The 20271-nt window shown below is 41.2% G+C and overlaps 1 protein-coding gene across 1 annotated transcript in view; it reads right to left on the bottom strand.

The window, feature by feature from the left end:
* MYO5A (myosin VA) overlaps positions 1-20271 on the bottom strand; it is a 98102-nt gene that overhangs the window by 67152 nt on the left and 10679 nt on the right. Inside the window, exons 2-4 of the mRNA XM_065641408.1 lie at positions 13389-13499; positions 11759-11930; positions 6339-6483 (exon numbers count right to left, since the gene is read on the bottom strand). Of these exons, the coding sequence (XP_065497480.1) occupies positions 6339-6483; positions 11759-11930; positions 13389-13499 (428 nt within the window). The remainder of the gene's footprint in view (positions 1-6338; positions 6484-11758; positions 11931-13388; positions 13500-20271) is intronic.

Raw genomic sequence — 20271 nt, 5'->3', positions numbered from 1 at the left:
GTGATCAAGTCATCAGCCGCTGGATCAGTCTTTTTGATGCCCTGCTTTTGCTGTCTTGGTGAACTCACCAAAGTTCTCTCCCACTCCTCGTGTCTGTTTCAACTTATAAAATGGAAATGATGACACTGATCTCTTCTGTAGAGGACTTTGAGATCTGCTCATGGAAACTTTCAAACAAAGGTGAAATATTACTATTACACATAACCCAAATTCTCTTGAGTCTGTTCCAGCTGCAAACTCAGCCACTCTGAAACACCTCAAGTTCTTCAACAACAGCTTGGTAAAAACATTCTACAATACTCTAAAAACCAGCAGATGCACCTTTTTTTTTTAATTAACAAATCACACCACTTGTCATTATAATTGTATTCAGGAAACGCAGCTCTTGACTGTAAAAATGGCAAAAGGTGAAAGATAATGAATTGACGACAAATACAAACGAAGAAAACTGAGGTCAGCACATGCTGCAGAATCATGACAGATTGCACTCCAGAGGAGCACAAAGATGAGCCAGCACTATGCAACTGATTTATCCAGGGATTAGTCAGAGGTCACTCCTGCAATGGTTTAGGAAAGCTCACTGCTTAGCTACCAGCAGGACACCTCGCATGAACTCCGGCTTCCCCCTGCGACCACACTTAACCCTTTTGTTGCCTAAAAATAATAACTGCTCAGACAAGTAGGTCCCTGATGTTATGTCAAGTTGATTACCCCATCTGCTGCCTTGTGCCCCTAACATCATAAAATGTCAGACCCAAAGCATAAGAGACTGTTCCAAATCCATCTGCTTTCACCAGAAAGGACAATTTCCCTTTTCATTCTGATTTTAACAACAGCGCACCACAAGTGCCATCTCTTTTCAAGGTATTTCATTTGAGGAGTCATATGTCAAAGCCACCAGCCCAAAAGGCTGTTGTGTATGTACACGGGGCCCACCACAGCAGCTCCCATCTCACAGCTGGATGCGGATCCACAACGGGTTGTTAATCATCCCACACCTGACGAACAGCGTCACCATCATCAGACACTCGCAAGCAAAGCAGCAGCCGATCAAATGTGCTTTTTTATAAGAGGACATCATCTTGAGATGCCTGGGATAACTGGAGACTGACAGTCACGGTGCTTTTAAAACACCTACTCAACAGCTCGAAAAAGTAATAAAAAAATCTTCCTGTAGCTGAGAGCCATCAGACATGCTGCAAATCTGACAAAACAGAGAGGCAGCCTGCTTATTAAAGGTAATTTAATGAAAAAGATCCACACTAACATTGAATAACATTGAATAAATCATTATACTTTGTCCAAACAGAAAAAGCAAAACTGATGCTTTAGACACTGTTGCTTTCTGTCCGAGTGTTCATTGAGTTTTATAGGGATCTCACCAGTATGTGATTCTGTTTGCAGATTTTACTTTCACTTTGCTAGACAACTTAAACTACTAATCAGAAGCCAATCTCTAAGTTAATTTATTAAATTGAAAAGCACTGAATTCTGCTGTATCCGTGATCAGCCACAAGTAGAATGCAACAAACCAGACCAACAAAGTGCCAATAAAAACACACATTATCTTAATTACTGCAATATACGCTTGCTATGCAGGGGAAGGGATCATGTGTAAGTGATTTAAAACTTGTTTCCCTGATAGTGTTAGGAAACTGATAATCCTAAGTCTCACACATTAATGCAATTCTTAAGAGTTTCAAGAGTACGATCATCAACATCTCTTCTTCGCTGGAGAGAGTCCAGCGCAGGGCCACAAAGATGATTAAGGGAGTGGAGCATCTCCCTTATGAGGAAAGGCTGAGGGAGCTGGGTCTCTTTAGCTTGCAAAAGAGGAGACTGAGGGGTGACCTCATTAATGTTTATAAATATATAAAGGGCGGGTGTCACGAGGATGGAGCTAGGCTCTTCTCAGTGACAACCAACAGTAAGACAAGGGGTAATGGGTTCAAGCTGGAACACAAGAGGTTCCACTTAAATGTGAGAAGAAACTTCTTCTCAGTGAGGGTGACAGAGCACTGGAACAGGCTGCCCAGGGAGGTTGTGGATTCTCCTTCTCTGGAGACATTCAAAACCCGCCTGGACGCCTTCCTGTGTAACCTCACCTAAGTTTTCCTGCTCTGGCAGGGGGATTGGACTAGATGATCTTTTGAGGTCCCTTCCAATCCCTAACATTCTGTGATTCTGTGATTCTGTGATTCTGTGATTCTTACTGCAAACCATATAGTCAAAAATGGAGGCTTCTATTGAATATTACAAAGAAAATGAGCTGCGCCTGCTGATGGTTATCATTCCTACTAAAACTGTAATGCTTTCAGAAAAAAAAAAAGAAAAAAAATGAAATACTTGCCAACCGATGCTTCACCTCAATTTTCATAGTTACCACAGAGGGGTAACTGTGAAGAGTAAACTTCATTTTTGTTAATAATTTGGAAACATTGACTTACAAAAGCGGTATGCATTGTAGTTCAAAGGGTTCAATACATGCAAACATCCACACACTAACATTGTGGTCTATATTTCTGAGACAAAAATAAGCTCTTCAATAATAATTTATTTCCTTTTAAATTGCTCACCTGCCTTAAACATTGTCTCGAACCTGTAGATGTTTGCTCAAATGAAGCAAGCTTTCCGTGAACAACAACATACTGTTAGAAGAGACACCCTGAGTGCAGGTCCCTGCTCCTCCCAACAGCCCAGCTGGTCACAGCTGTTCTGCAGAACCCCAGCAGCCCCCAAACCACGCTGCACCACGGCTCTGGGGCGCAGGGACCCTCGGACAGGTCCCCGTCCCACCGATCCTGCTCCCTGCCGCTGGGACACGCTCACGGGCGGATCTTCTGCTGGGACGGAGGGAGATCTGCGCTGGAACCCTTAACCTGGGCCTGGAGGATCCCACAGCCCAAACCAAGAGAGTTATCGGCAACTATGAGGCGTACGTGACCTTAAGTCTAACACAATTTAAATGCAGTTATAAAACTAGTTCATTGCGTATTTTGGGAGCAGCAGAGGAAAGGTGTTGGAAATGAAGCTGTCTGTGCAGAGGAGCTGTAGGACATGGAGAGAGAAAAGGAAAAAGGCACAAAGATACAGATGAGAAGGGGGGAACAGAAGGGGAGAGTGGAGGAGTGGTGGGGGGTGAAGAAGAAAAGATGAAAATAAATAATAATCCAAAATGAGGTAAGTCTTAAAAGAGCTGTGCACGATTTTCTATGCTGAAAAGGATAAGAAGCTACCGAGCGAACAACAGTCACTGATTTGATTGACAGCTAAGGGTAAAGACGAGCCTCATTCCTTTTCACTAACCCTCCACTGAAACCCGGTGCCAGAACTGCTGCAGAAAGGGGCACCAAGGGGTGTCCAGGGGGGCACCAAGGGGTGCCCAGGCAGACACAACTGCTCACAGCCCAACACCGCGCCGGCGCTCCCTGTGCAGAACACTTCACAAGCAAAGGCACCTCCATGTGCTGCTTTGCCCTGCAACCAACCCCGAGCCACTGCTGAATACCACTGTCCGCGCACAAGCCAGGTGTGAGCTCCATCCCAGCCATTCCGGCCACCAACACTTTCGCACTGTATTTTTTCTGAAGACGCAATGCAAATATTTAGTGTACAATCACTAGCGCTCCTGATTGCTGCCATGGGGCGTTTCCTATGGCTGAAGAAGCCCACAGGGATCATTTAGTTACAACCATGCACGTGAAGAGAGCTTCTCAGCCACAGCAGATAAGTAATGAAGCTGTCAAGAACAAATTCTAAATCATTAAATTATAAATTAACAAGAATACCTAGGGGGTAAATATTTACAAGAGCTCACTGAAGCCTTATAGATAGGAGCATCATGACTAATTATTCCAGTGATCACTTAAACGTAGAGTTAGGAAAGGCTAGAAAAAACAGAAAAATAAATCCCACCAATTACATGCATAAATGCAGATTAATACCATATGAGTAGCTACCGTATGAATATTCCATGCAATTATTAAAGCGTTAATTAAATAGTCACAGACAATCTCATTTTCATTTTTAAATAACCAGCTGCAGAAATGTAAATATGCACATTTTTTTTCTTTAACTTCGTAATTCAGGAGTAAAAGGTGATTTGTTCGAAGTGTAGAAAGTATCACTGAAGTTAAAGGGCAGGACAAGTGATTAAGGAATTGGAAACACCATTAGAAAGCGAAATTCAATGAGCAAACCCAGTGTGTCCAAATGACATTTAAAAGTTCTTAAAAACAAACAAGAAAAAAAAATAAATAGAGAGAAAAGGAAATAAACACTGGGAAAGTAAATAAACAATGAAGTTGTTACTTCAGTGTAGAGGAATTCTTTTCATTTTCATTGTGTGCTCAGATTTCATTTTGCACCTATGAAAGTACTATCAGTTATTCATAGAAGAATATCATATTGTTTATAACATGTTGTAGGCGCACAAAGGAATCAATTCATTAACGCGCAAGGATTATTTAAGATCATTTCCATACTTATATAATTTCTCATCATTAGTTTCAAAAAGGAACTTCTACCACATCTTATTTATTGTTACTCAGGACAGCAGAATGGCTGGAGGGCGCAGCGAGAGCTGAAGAACAGACAATTAACACAAAAGGAAAAACCACAGCAGAAGCTCTAGCCAAAATCTCTGAGTCTTCCTCCGAAGGCAGAGACTGCAGACGGGGGCAGACAGAACCTCCACTGCACGGGCTCCAGCTCACGAGCACGCAGAACACAAGCAATCCGGCAATTTGGAGTTTCAACACAGGCAAGAGGTGAAACCTGCAGTGGCCAGAGGCAGCCAGAGAGAGATCCCCCTACAACCTCTTACTTCCACTGGGCAATATCAAGAACAAAAATTCTGGGAATTTGGATTACATCCGTCACTGACATATAATTGCGCATCACTGTACCATGCCTCAGACGTAAAATAAGGCTAATAAATTCTGATATTTTAGAGCTTTTAGAGGGACTTCAGTAGTAAGTCTGTTTAAAACAACAGTGATCTAGATGTGTAAAACAACCGTGATCTAGACCGACCTGTTTGACACAATGCAGATGTGACTGCCATAACACAGTTTTGCCTTTACATTCCCATACCAGACTATATGTCTATTTTCTTAGCAAAAAGGAAGTCAGGTCAATACCTCTGCCATTCAACCGCGCAGATGTGGGGCATTTTTGAGACACTGGCTATTTCGCAATTACCCTGAGTCATGAAATGTTGCACTGTACCCTACCATTCTCTCTTGAAATTATCTGTTACGTGTGTATCATGAATCACCATATTCATGTATGCAGTTCACTAACTTCACAGCGTACAGAGTATTTTGTTCATTCTAGCTCTCATATGGATTCTTAAATAAACAGCTAGCTGATTTCAAAGATGAACATTTTATCATTTTCAATCCTTTCCCCCCTTGCCTCCCCCTCCTGCAGTATGGCTTGCGGGCCATCACAATTAATCCAGAGATCTGCCACTGCTTTACTTGATTAACTTGATCATGGGCTGTATTGTCAATGAGTAAAACCCTACCAATGGCTTGCAGCTAACCAGTGAAAATACCAGGGACCGTCTTGTTAAACCAAAAGACCACCCAGTAGCCCAAAAGACTTTTATCCTGGAAATGAAATATTTCAAAAGTTCCTCAAATTGACAGGCTCTTGGGGTGAAGGGGAAGAAGTTTCTAATAACCACTCCCCTCAGTGACAAGTTCATTTTCATGCAGTATTTAAAGAAATGAGGATTTCCTGCGCAGCTGTTGCAGTGTCCTTAGAGACACTGTTTTCAGGCGCTCTGTGCAATCGTCCCTCTGCTCCCTCTTAATTCCAGTCAACAACAGCCACAGGCAGATTACGTAGCTGGGACTTTACCGACACAATGAGGAGCCTAGAATAGCACTCATAAGCCAAGCGATTTTTTTTTCCTGTTGTCAGTATCGCATGTAAATACAAACCAGTTAAGAATCTGGCACTGTTCTCCTTAAAAACCCACTGACGATTAAAAAGCATCTCCACATTTTGCTAATCAAATTAAAACAACAATCTTATAAAGCACTGGGATAATTTTAGACCTAAATACTGATGAGATCTGTGGTTATTCCTGTTCCTTGTCAGTGACCATGACCATGGTATTCATAATGTTTTACTCTTCACTAACTTAGGCAACTTATCCTTGTGCAAAATGTACTAAAACACTAGATAAAAGGCAGATCTTGCTAAATATTTCATAAATTAATAATTATTAAATATGTTCATAAATTAAAGAGAAGGCCATCAGCCAGAAATTTTAAATCTTATTCCTTCTACAAAAATACTGAATTCAAGTGTTTTGGTCTACAAACCTGGCCATCTGCTTATAGGCTTCTTCAGCCACTGCAAAGATATGTGGATCCATATCCCCCATATTTTGGCCACTGTACGCATTGATGATATCTTCGCCATAGATAGGCAGTTGTTCATAAGGATTTATGGCCACTAAGACAATACCTACAAAGGAAATGAAACAAAAGGAGCTATTAATAATTGTTTCAAAATAAAACAAACAACCAATGGCTTTAATACCAGTTATTGTTTCAACCTTTCTAAAAATATTAACGAAAGAAAAATGAGGATCTGATACTGATCTCAGGTATTTAGTATGACCACAGTTTCACACACAAAAAGTATAAGAAGAGCTTACTTTGACCCTGCTTTAGGAAACACATAAACAACAACTTTTTACTTTCTATCTGCCTTTTCTAAAGCTAGATATAACCAGATTCAAGAGTGTCGACTTGAAATACCACCTGTTCTGCTGTAAACCAATGAACGTGTGCTGTACTTCCCTGTGTTTTACTGTGAATTATAACTACTGTGTGGTCTGGCTGACTGTCAGTTTGGACACATGAAGCGTGGTAACCCTTCGGCACCTATGCTGTGCCATCTACTAACATCTCCAGCTTTTTTACACAATAGAGTCACGGTGTAATCTGGACTCTGGGGCACCTCCACCAGCCAGGCAGGACAAGCTCCTGCTCAAAGGAGGGCTAAACAGTGACCCTTCTAAAAGGGGCAAAAAAAAAATACATGCAGACATATTTCATAGGGCTGATACACAGTGGTACACAGTCACGTCAGGAAATTAAGTAATTACAATTCAAGAAGGCACCATGAAACCCTCATCTTACTTACACCTTCCATTTTTCAGTTTCTCCATCCCAATTAAATACACAGCTGCCCTTTTAAATACCACTCATTAGTACACCATTCCAAACTCACGCCATCCTTCCACTCTCCCTGCACAGGAAAACTGCCTTGCTCCGCACATCCCTCTTGTCCACAAAGTGAGATCCCAAACACTTTTGGTGTGATTTTCTTTTTCATTAGAAACAAGGATTCCTCTGTCCACGGGGATGATCCAAATGACGACTATTTACACCTGTCGCTCCTGCAGCATTTACCATGGGTAGGAAACATTTGGTCCATGCAGGGTGAAAACACTGATCACTGCCACATGAGACCCAGCCATGCCAGGCAAACTGGGCTCTCCTGATGCAACTATTCCTCCTCACCAAGACAATGCGATAAGGGAGGAAAAAAAGAAACTCTAACTGTGACCATTTTAAAAATAGAATTTCTTCTTATGTACGTATTTTAGTGCCTAAACGCGACAATGCATGTGCAGAGGGCTGTACAGTGACTACAGCAAGCATGCTACACATGCTCCTTGGACAAACCGTCCCTGCAGAACCTGCCACCAGAAGCATTTCCACAGCACTCGACTCACTTCTAAATTTACTCAGAAATTCACATGTGCACACACACACTTTCCCAGCCCTTTGCTTCGTGCAGATTACAGTGTGGTGATGTCTATCTAAGAAATTTTCCATGGAAAAGCTGGGAGAAGTGAAAGCATCTCTGGTCTGGCACTGCTGCTGGGAGCATCATCCCATTTTGAAATCCTGTCATGCGTTTACAGATCAAGCACACACCATAGCAAAAACATTGAACAACAACAGAATATCTTTCATATAGAGATCTGAGAAACCTCTATCTATTTCCTCAAATACATGGTAAGTTTTATGGCTAGACACACCCATGTAGGTAGAGTCGGTGTTTTTTCATCAGCCATGACTTCCCTGAAATGACTCAGGTGCTTGAGTGAAAAGTCTCTATAAAAATTTATGCCACGTTCTAATGTTGTAGCAACGAGCCAAAAAATAAGAGAGGGGTTAGGGAGAGGAAGAGAACTCAGTACTACCAGACTCGAGGAATATTTTTGGTGTCGTTTTTTAACATCTGCCCTTTTTAACTGCGAAAAAGTAGTAAAAAGTTAAGTAAGGCCACAGTGCTGAGCTGAGCCTCCCAGGCTTCCAAGTCTGATCACAGAGAAATAAAAAAAGCTGTGTGAGGCTTCAGACAATTCCCTCCTGGTTTTGGCTACACTGGCAAAAAATAAACCCTTCCATTCAAAACAAGCAGCCCCATGACAAGTCTCCAGCATATTAAATCACTTAACTTCAGTAGCGATCTGTAAAAGCAACAAGCAAGTACCATCTGGAAACATCCAAAACAAGTGAGTTAGGTGTTACATGATTTCCATGGAACTTTTAAATCAGCCTGCCTCACAGGATTATAATCCAGATTAATTTATATCTATATAATTTATATTTATAAATATAATTCTCTTTATCTCCACTAAATCATATTGTTAAGAAATATCATAGGTCTTTGCAAATCAGATTTATGTGTGTTTTCATGCCAACAATTACACTAAATTGAACTCTGGCTACACTTTCTGCCGTTCTTCTTATATATACACAAAGTAAGTGCAGCCAATTCTTTTAATCTTGAACATATTCAGCCACCTGTGGACAAACTGGATATTAACAAACAATTTCTTAATTTAAATTCAAGTTTGCTCTCCTGCATAGCCGGAAGTACTTTATATATCTGAACTAACCAGCAGTATTCCCTGAGTTTTCGCTACAGTCATAGCAGTTTTTCCATGTAAGCATTCAAATTTGCCTTTGTAACTTTTTTACTTACTTCATTAATTCTTCCTTTCATATTCCCAACATTAAAGCAAAGTTATAAATCACCTCTGAATTGCTGGGGAAAGGTTGACTCGAAATCAAGAAATCAGGAGGTTTTCTGTTTAAAAGTTTTGATTACTTCGAAGTGAAATTTTTAAGGATCTTATACACATTTGACATATTACACTAAGGACAGCATGGCTGAATTAATTTCTAGTGCCGTGGACATCCATCTGTCCCAGTTCTGGTTCTGCTGGTTGAGAATAATGTTACCATCATTCTCTTGGTGGATTAAAGTGTTTTTAATCTCCTTCAGGCTAAATCAGATCTGTTAGCTCAAAACCACCTTCATGGGGTATTTAAACTAACCTGGCTAATGTGTGAATCAGATTAAGGAGGGAAATGCAGTTCCTTCTCCAGGCAGAGCTCTAAGGCAATAATCTTGTGCTCAGGATGGGAACGGACGGGGCGGTTTGAAAGGTGGATGCCCATGGCCAAAGGACTCAGTTTTTAAAACACAAGTAGCACACAGCGCGTTCCTTTTGAAAGCCTCTCAAACGACGCTGAACACAGAGCACGTCTGCAAGCAGCCAAACCCAGCGCAGGCTGTCTGATGGGAGGGGTATGGTGGTACCGGCTGGCACAGGACCGCGAACCTCAGACTGAAAGCCCCTCACCAGCTCAGGCCATGAGATCCACTTGCACAAAAGCCCTTTCACAAAACATTCCCTCATCAAGAGCTTTGCCGTGGGGGCACCAAGGACAGAAACACAGGCGATGTCTAATCCGGGGGAACAGAGGTGGTTTCCCAGCACCGCGACCACAACATGCACCCTCAGCAGGGGTTGCCCAGAGAGGCTGTGGTATCTCCATCACTGGAGATGTTCAAATACTTTTACTGGTCCAAACCCTGAGCAACCTGATCTGGTCAGACCTGTTTTCCTCTTGAGCTTCACTGAAGACTTCCAGAGGTGTCTACCAACCTAAATTATTCTCTGCCTCTAGTCATGCTCTGACTGCACGATGGGATGAGACGTGGGCATGAATCATCTCCCGCTCCTACAGGAACGAGGGCTGGCTGCAAGCAGAGGGTGGCAAAGTCTGATTCAGTCCTCTGTGGTCTGGACACTGCTGAGAGCAGGACTGGAGCAGCTGTGCTCTGCTGAGCACCCACAGATCAGCAATAGCCGGCGTCAGCAAAATGTGGCAGGACACTGCAGTCTTCCCATCACAACGCGCCTCAGCCCTCCATTCCCATCACCATGGATGCAGCTGGAAGGGTGACCAGAAGAGGGAAAAATCTGACCTTTGGCATATTCCATACGCAGGCCAGGCCAGGACAAGGCCTTCAGCTGCAAAACACAAATTCCTGCTTCAGAGACCTACAGTCATGATTAGCTGATACCTGCCAAGGGCCACCTTGCAACACAACTTCCCTACTCTACAGTTTGTGAAAGAGTGCAAAGTGCAAAGAAATTATAAACAGCAAGTCTAATTATATATGAGAACACCAAGAAGGCTCAATATACTCTGGTTTGTGATACCAAGAATTGGGACTGTCCTACAAAAGTCTGATTAGAGACAAAGTTAAATTGTATACTAAAAAAGAAATAATGGGGCATGTTTTCTGCTGGCATAAACTGGGCTACAACGAATATGCAAATGATAATTTGACTACATGTACTGGAAGAATGTGTCTTTGCCTTAACCACATAATTACGAGAAGGAAATTTTCAATATCTGGTTTAGTCATATCATGTTTCGTTTTACTCAGCTTAAAATGTAAAAAATCCACTAATGACTTAAAGTGTTTCTTATGCACTAGCACAATGTCCAAAGCATAGATAAACTAGAGAAATATTTGAAAAACTTTAAAAGTTTATGTATATTGAGAGGTTATATTAAAAGTTAACAATGTATTTTAACTAAACGCTGAGATTTGAAAGAAACACATGCACACAGAGAGGAAAAAAAGCCCCGAAGTATGAAATCTATATTCAAAGTCTAAACTATCTCACCACGTTTCTTTAAAATAGCCAACTCAGCTGCAATTTTGCACTTATGATGAAGTAAACATTAAAGTAACTTCCCGCTTTCGGGCCATCTGAAAATATCACAGGCAATTACAACTTCGGGTAACCTCTACTGTCCGTTTAATGGTTATTTTTAAAACCAAGATTGTTCCTAACTGCGAAAGGACAAGGATTGGCTCACGCGCTGTTGGGGTTTCGCTCCTGTAGTTGCACTGATCGGAAAACACGAAGAAGAAAAAGAAGTGATATCTTCCCTACAGAGGAGCTGCCTGCAGGGGCAATCGCAGCGGGGCAATAACCCCCGCGCACAGCGAGGGCTCTGCGGCTGCCCGCTCCTGCCCAGCCCGCCTCAGCGAGCCCGAGGGGAACAGCGGCCAGCCGGGGATCCCATCGGCAAGCTAAAACTGCTGAATACACATTTGATAACCAGAGTCCACTGGGAAGCTAGGGGGACACACGGCAAAGTCAATTTTCTCTCAACGTTAATACTTTCAAGTCTACTCGGTGCACTCAACAACCACAAACATATGGACTTTACTAAGAATATCGTTAAATGACTTTAAGTTAAAGACATGCACATCAATAATCACCTTTCCTTTTCCTGTCTAAGGCATTCTCTGTAAAGATAATGGTGTGGCACATCAATAATCACCTTTCCTTTTCCTGTCTAAGGCATTCTCTGTAAAGATAATGGTGTGAAAAGACAGTACTTGCCACAATAGGTATAGATCAGTTTAGAGTCTATAAAGCGAATTTTGAGGTTGTGTAGAACGGCAGGTTCATGGAGATAACTGAGTGCCGTGAGGTCATTTTCGCCAACGAGTATGTCAGGGTTTCGCAAGGGCGGGAGTTCCTTCGTCTTCGGATCTAGGCAATATTCTAGGTCCTGAAAATCAAATGGAAATGTGCTGAAAGAGCTGGTGTTTAGACTTCCTCATTCCGTCCCTCCAACGATTCTTCCCAGAAAAACATGCCCAAGTTACACAAACACGATGCAAGATTTCAATGATCTAATGATTTAAGTTAGCAGTTCTTTCTCCAAAAACATAATTTAAAATTCCCCAAATGGTTTTCTATATGCAACAGGCAACCATAAAGGGATATAATCTTTTTTAACTATTACTTAAGCAAACCCCTTGCTTTTGCTGCCAAATATTTTTATTAAATAAACCAAGATACATTATACCATAAATCTATCCAGTTTTTCCATATTATTTTCCTGTTGAGCTGAACACAGGCAGCAGATTCCTGTCAGTCTATAGCCAGCAATACAACATGAGAATATTGCCAGAATGCCATGAAGAACACAGAAACTGAAAATACGCAGCTCACAGTTTTTGCAGATATAAATTAATCTCTAATGTGCGTTTTAACTGCATCCGTCTCTATATCTAAAAATCACTTTATTTACCTGCTCTTTCCTTGCCCCCACACAATGTGACTTAACTGCAAACACCCCCATTCTAGCATATGCAACATGCAAGTGTGCAGCATCATCACACACATGGGGATGTGGGGAGGAAATTCATCTTGTCAGATTAAAAAGGTTGTACTCAGCTTGCCATATAAGAAATGCGAGTGAGTCAAAGACTGAAATTAATTCAAGTAACAATATTATATTTAGAAACTATTCTATATATATAATCTCCTCCTTTTACTTCATTGCTATGTAGGCTTCTACATGAAAGTAGGACCTAAGCTGCTCACTAGTAAGAAAAAAAAAAATTAAAAATAAATATTTGACCAACGGCAGTAGATTTTTATTTTCTGTTAAAAGATCTGAGGAATCACCATCATTATATATCAAAATTAAATAATCATGTAAATGGTGTGAAAAAAATGAACTGGCCTTCACTACAAGGATGTGAGCTTTTTGTAGACGTCATCATTTCTTCACACCATAAACAGCCTCATTCTCAGAATAACCTTAATCCTTGCCCCTTTTTATCTTTATTAATCTTCTGATGGTTATGCTCAACTTAAAAGTCACAGTTCTTCCTCTGAAACACTGTTCTCCTAGCAACACTGTTCTCACTGGAATATCAAACCAGGGTTACAGGTTTAAAAGTGTAAGTAGAAAAAGATGATGCAACTGAACACAGTAGGCAGTTTGACAAAAAGCAATATTTTTAAAAATTTATTTTAAAAATCAGGTAAAATGGATTTTTGTAACTAAACAGTATAATTTATGACACAAAAAAAATACTGTTGGAAATCAGTGGACAAGAATAATTGCACATACATAAATACTGATATATTCTGACAGTACAGCTTCCCGTGTCAGACACATCAGTCTCCAGTTGGGAACAAGCACAGTCAGCTTATGAACAACATGCAGACCTACCTTGCCCTCTTCAAGTCGAAGCTGCAGAACTTTATCTCCAGGTTTATAATCTTTGAGAAGTTCTGCTGACTTCCAGACCTCCTCTGGATCAGGGATCCAAACCCTGGCATACTGCAATATGACAACAACAGCAAAAGATCAGTGACTTCTTGTTGCAATATAGTTAGATGATCAATGTACATGACACCAAAACCTTCTTTTTTAAATACATGTTTAGCAGTCAAACCCATAAGCAAGAGACAAATAGTATGTCTGAAGTTGTTCTATTGATAAAAGGCTACACAAGCTTAATTTTATTACCTATACAGAAAGAAAAAAAAGGCATTTCCCATGCAAAATAATGTTCCGAGATACACATTCAATGCTGAAAGTCTACAAACACAAAAATCTGTGTTTTCAGAGAAATCAAAAACTTGGCTATAAAAAAAAATTACTTGGAGTAACTCTTCTGAGTAGGTTCTAAATGCTTGTGCATCCTAACATTATATAGCTTTTTCTGCTTTTTTTCCCCCCCCTAAGCCAACACTTTGGCGTATCTGTGTTAATTCAAGCGAAGCTACCTGATCTCAAGTATTAAAATGTCTTTCCTTTGTAGTTGCAAATAGGGCAAGTTTAAAATGGATTATCTCCAGAACGACAAAAGAAAAAAACTGAAAAAAATTGGTTGAAAAGGCCTCCAAATAATAGAAAAAAACGAAACCAGCATTCCAGTTAATGGACATTTTCTCCCCAACTGTGTTCATAAAAGTAACCCAGAACAAAGATATGACTTGTTTTCAAAACCAGAAAGAATATTCATATTTTTAAATGAGTGAAGCCAGATCTCATGCTCAAGAATCAATTCAAAGTATATGGAAACTATCTAGTTACTTATACAGTTGCATGTCCATGCAAATACATGCATAGGAAAATGGCTCTTGAGTAACACCAGGAAGAGGCTACGACATTTTTAATACATTAAAGCTCCTGCGCTGATGCTCTTGCAAAACCCAGAGAGCACCGAGATCATCCCACAGCATCACCCTTGCAAACAAAACAGCCGTTTGCTTTTGGAGGAGTGGCCATGTTGCAAAACACTCTCACTCCACTAAATTATTTCAAAATAACTGCAACGTACTTGTCAAAACACAGTATTTGATGGCAGAGAAAACCGCGCGTTTGGTCGCAAAGCTTCATCTCCCAGTCTTAAATGACTTATTTTTGTATAGCATCCTCTGCCTCAAAGAGTGCTGAAGCTTCCCCCCCGCTCCTTATTAACCCAGTTTTCTCACTACTTAAAATGACAAACTTCTTGTTTCTACTAGGGATTTTTTTGAAAGACCACACTTCATACTGCCTTCTGCTTGTCAAGAGAGGAAACTGAGTCATTTACAACAGCCTAAATCAATGTCACTTTTACCTTGAACGCACTGCAGCTTTTAACGCACTGCCGCTGCCTTCAGCTAAAAAGCTCCAGAACTCCTGAAAAGCTTATGCCATACATGTAAACCACTTCTCTCTACCGAGTGAAAGGAGAAAAATAATGGCATAAAGAATTAAAAATTCACTTTCACTGTTCACACCACAGAATATGTGACACTCCCATGCCTGGTGTATCTTCGTCTTCACTGGATGTTTATGCCAGTCCTAAGAATCTACTTTATACAAAGACAAGAAAACTTGTTCTTTGTAGTAAATATGTGGTTGTGTTTAGGGTTTTTGTTTGTTTGTTTTTTCTTTGAGCTTTGTTAATTTCATATACATTTACTCTTGTTTCTAGCACAAAAGTGCAGTATTACTTTACTATTTACACACACTCTTCCCTCTCTTCCTCCAACAGATAGGAATATTGATGAATTATTTTAAAAATGAAAGATCCGGCAAACAATTCCTCAGCATGGGCTGTTGCCACGCTCAGAGCACTGTGCACAACAGCAACAGAGGCCAACGAAAAGGCAGCGGAGCAGCTGGGAAATCAGCAGCACAAGCCATGGTTTGGGCACTTGGATTATTTGTTTGTTCTCAAACTGCTGTATCCACAACTTGCAGGCTAAGAAACCACGTTTGAGTTAAAATTCAGGTGCGTGCTAAAAAGTATATGTGCCGATGCAAGTACTAACCTACAGAAACCACAAAACGCTGTTCACTTCGGGCAGCAAATGCTGCGTGGCAGTTTCTAACTATGTGATCTATGCCAGGATGAAACTGGCACCTCTCATTTATTCAGCTGAAACTGTACATTTTCTACTGTCTAGAGAAGGGGATGAGAAAGCACAAAACAGATCACTGTAGAAACTGGGTTACTACAGACAGCTGAACCTTCCACATGGCATAACCCTACAGGGATCAGAGGCATTCTACGAGCACGAAGCCGCAGCTTCTCATCTCCAGCATCGCTGCCCAGCCTCAAACCCCTGCCAAAGAAAACACCTGGTTAAAGGAACCGGTGAGAGGAAAGAGAGAGATGTTCCTGATCATAAGCATTCAATCATTTCACAACATTCTCACTCCACTAATTTAGCAGAATGATTTGCAAAATCAGGTTCTCATTCTGTCTTTTATATAAGCAGTTGATGTTAAAATGCCATGGCTGCCGAGGCTTTAGTGGGATCCAGTCCTATAGCAGAAAACAAAGCAACACCACTGGTGGAAACAGCACCAAGGGCGTCTCTCCTGGGAAATACCTTATCCCAGTATCTCTACTATTCAACCCTCTTTACTAACTAGCATATAAAATCAAGCTTATGACTACATTAAAATAAAACTAAAATACAATAAATGTCTAGAGACACCAATTTACAAATCAGCCTTCTAAGGAGGGAAGGAAACTCTAGCCTAAAAATGCACTGAAATGACAATAAAAATTACAGCGAGACCCAAATTAACTTTAGTGAAATTGTGCCGGATTGGAATCAATGAATATATTACTCTTTGTAATAGTTCAATGCAAATTTTGAACTGCCAGAATAAAACTGTTGATAGGGAAGATAACGGTGTGAGTTACTCAAGGAAAGGTAGTGACTGAAGCTTTAGGTAAATATTGTTCCCATTCATATCACCCCAAGCTTACCAACAGTGTCACCTGCGCTTTACATGTCAGTATTGATTTGGCTCTGACAAACCAAGCTTTGCTATGTGGGTAATAATGTTGTGCTTTCTCTGAGGTACGTTCCCGGCTCACCACTACTGGCTTCTTGCTCTCCGTGTCAGAGACATAGAACTGGAAGAGCCATTAGGAGAACATCCAACCCATCCTCGTGCCCTGCGACAAAACCAACCAGCATGCTGGCACTGCTCTATACCAGTTTGAAAAAAACAACAGCTGAGAGACTCTCAAATTCAGAAGGAAAACAAATAATTAAATGCATATTGACAGGTCTATTTCAAAATTCAGTGTCTTGCCTAGCCTCTCTTCCAGCCTCAGCAGACTAACATAAAAAAACCCCACCAGCTCCAAAATCACACAGGAGCGTGGAATTGCCACACTTTGTTCAAGGAAGGACAAGTTGGGCTGCTGAAAGGCGATGGCTTAGTGATGTCTATATAGTGACTCTGAAAGAGCTCACAGCAAAAGAAAATACAGGGAGAAGTTTTCATTATTCAGCGGTGGGTCAGAAAGCTGCTGTATAACCACAATTTTATATAATAAGACAATATAATAGGAAATAGCAGTATTCTCTCATACCTCATGATTTCATCTTAGATCACATGAAGAAACCAGCAGACTATAGTAATTATCTATCAAATGAGACCATATGACTCACAAAGCCTCTCTTCTGAGATATTAACCTCTCGGAGCGCTAATTGACATTGCCAGCAGAACGGAATGAGCAATGCAAGCAGCTCCGCAGTCGCTTCAGCAGAGTTTTCCACTTCCAGTGCACAATCACAAACAGTGCAGAAGGAGACACAGCCACCTTCCCAGCTCAGCAGCTCTTGTGATGGGAGCTGAAAGAGTTCATGACATTATCTACATCCTTAAAAGGAAAGGGGGGAAAAAAGGGAAATTTCAACTCATAAAAAGCTGTGCATAGTTTCTCAATCTATCAATACAAGTGAACTTGCTGCTCCTCTCCTCTTTCAAGGATGGCCTCATGTTTAGGTAGGAATAAAGCAACTCTCTCATGTTTGGATCAAAGAGATGCTGTCAATTCTGGCAGCACCAGCTGAAGGAGCTGATGGAACAGCAACAGGTGGTGAAAGTCAAACACAAATTTGACCAAAACTATTCCATGTGAACCAGCTGCTAACTATTAGAACAATTTCCCTTCAGCTTTATATTTTCCCTTATACTTAGTCCATGGTGCCACCACCATGGATGATAATACTGAGCCTAGAAACACTTGAAACAGAAAAGTTTACCTTTTATATTAACAATATAAGCAGATGCATGGCTGAGTGAGTAACAAGTCAGAGACAAGTCTTACCTTGACCAACCTGGGTGTCCTACAAAGAGATCTGGACGGCTCCCACATGAGGTGGGAACAGGTCCCATTTCTCCCCACTGCTGAAACCACTAACATTTCTGCCACCTGCCCTGCGATCTGCAGGCAGTCCCAAGGAAGCACCGTGCCTCTATTGACAAAACGATGCTGCTGGTTGCAGTTTGGAAAGGAAGACAAGACTTTACTCTCCTTTCATAAAAGTGGCAAGTAACTAGGAGGGAATGCGAAAGCAGAGCATCTCCATGACAAGCAGGCTGCTGCAAAACCTCTGACCGACTTGTCTAAATTCTTCCTACAACGTGAGGGAAATGGCATCATTAACTTTGCAAGAAAATCAAAACAGAAATTATCAATTTTCTTAAAGTGAGTGGCATTCTTTGGGCATGGAACGTATTTTCTGTCTTGTTGCTCAGCAACAGCCGTTTATATGTAATACCTCTTGTGCAGCTTAAGGCCTGATATTTAGAAAGCATTAATTTAAAAAGACATTTATATTATGATAAATAGTGGGGAAAACATGCGCTGATTTGTATTACTGTTTTCCCTGAAAAACAGTCTCACGTAGCTAGTTTACCTAATAGGGAGATCAAAAGCCGCGTGTTATTCTGACTCAGGGGAATTCCCTGAGGGGCCACAGGTGGGGCTCCCAAACCGCGGCCGGGGGCCGGCGGTGACCCCGGCTCCGAGCTGCGCCCCCGACACCGGGACGGCGGCTCGCGCGCTGCCGCTCGGGTTTGCAAAGCCGGGCTGGGGTGTCCGCAACGCGCCGGGACGGGCGGGTGAGGTTCTGCGTCCTGACAGCCGCGAGAATGAAAATAAATCTGTTGCACTTGAGTGTTTAAGCTACTGTACAAATATCCACTACATCTGAATGCTAAGGATAGAAATTTTCTTTTCCTTTCTTATGGGCAAATTTGATCAGCAAACAGAAATGTAATTTTTAAAACTTCTTTAAATATTAAAATTTTAAAATATTCTTTAAATATTAAAACTTTTGCACTGAAATTCAGCAAAAATTGTCACCTTGCAAATCTATGCATTGGGCATGACACCGAGGCCAGAAAACTCAGTGTTTTACTTTGAACTACTAAATCTGACCAAGAATAGTCACATCCACCAGTTGTAGTTGATATGATTTTCACAAGAAACATTTTTAAGGAGTTGAAACACATGAAATGTTTAAAAGCTGTGAATTTTCTCAATCTTTAAAATCATAGCTTTCTGCATTTTGTATGGATTGTACTTGACCTTCTCCCCAAAACGTCATAGGGAGGGAGCCCACTCCAGCAGCACCGGCCCCCGCAGCCCAACAACCCACCGGAAAACCCGTCGACAGCACTGCTGCCCGCTGACGTGCTGCAGCACGCTGTTCCCAGCTAATTCAGCACATTTCTCAAGAAATGCTCATGTAGAGGAAATCGGGCTTAAAATATATATATATATATATTCAAAGAAAAATCAGTGTTTATGAAAATTCTGCGTTTGAAATAGTTTCGATTTCCAGACCTGCCAAAGGAACGAACGTGGCTTTGACAGATCTTCAACCGCCGATGTTTTGGTCACTCCTTGGGACATGAAACAGCTGAATAACCGCAATAAGGTCAGTGAAAACGTCGAGCAGAAGTGTGACGCCTACCCCTGACTGAGCAACAGGAAAATACCCATTCGAGGCCATTCCCATACAGAGAGGCACACGCTGCGTTGCATTTCCACCCACACCACCAAAATGAAGGCCAACACTGAATTATACGCTAGTGATTTCAAAAAGAAGTTAATTACGAATCTGCCTTAAAACACCTAATCCATCCAACCTGAAAAACGTGTTACAACAGTTGTAGAAGAATGGCCACAAGAAATTTAAGGGCAAATGAAACAACTACAGCCATCTCCTGGATATTAAGCAAAGGAGACACATAGCAGTGAAGAAAGAGGATTATGAAAAGGATGCATGATTTCATGTTTGTGTGCTTACAGTGAATGTTGTGGCTATATCACAAAAATACTCCAATTTAAACATTAAATAAAAAAGGCAATACTTAAGGAGCGTACAAAACAACATTCAACATGTCAGGATTAACTTCATAGGTGCCTGAACTTAAGATCCAAGAAAACAAATACCGTGAGGCCAAATGAAACAAGTGCTTGTAGGATGATGCAAGTCGCAATATAGACTTCAGAGCATAATCAACCAGATGCTGAAATAAGTATTATTTTCAGACCACTGGTAAAAATTCAGTCAAGACCCTCATGTTTCTTATATATTTTTACATGCTGATGTCACACAATGAAACATTGACTTCATTTTCTCAGGTTCTTAAATGGGTCTAAGATCTTACAGGAGCTTTTTGATAATTATTTTCACAACAGGCAGCGCAGCCGCAGACGTGCCTGTGGACAGCTGGGCTCGTACCCGCAGAAAAAGGAATTGTGGTCTTTGTCTCGGCGTCTCTGCAGCAGCG

Source organism: Caloenas nicobarica, chromosome 10 (assembly GCF_036013445.1).
Source record: "Caloenas nicobarica isolate bCalNic1 chromosome 10, bCalNic1.hap1, whole genome shotgun sequence".
Lineage (NCBI taxonomy): Eukaryota > Metazoa > Chordata > Aves > Columbiformes > Columbidae > Caloenas > Caloenas nicobarica.
This window is presented reverse-complemented; position numbering and strand designations above follow the sequence as displayed.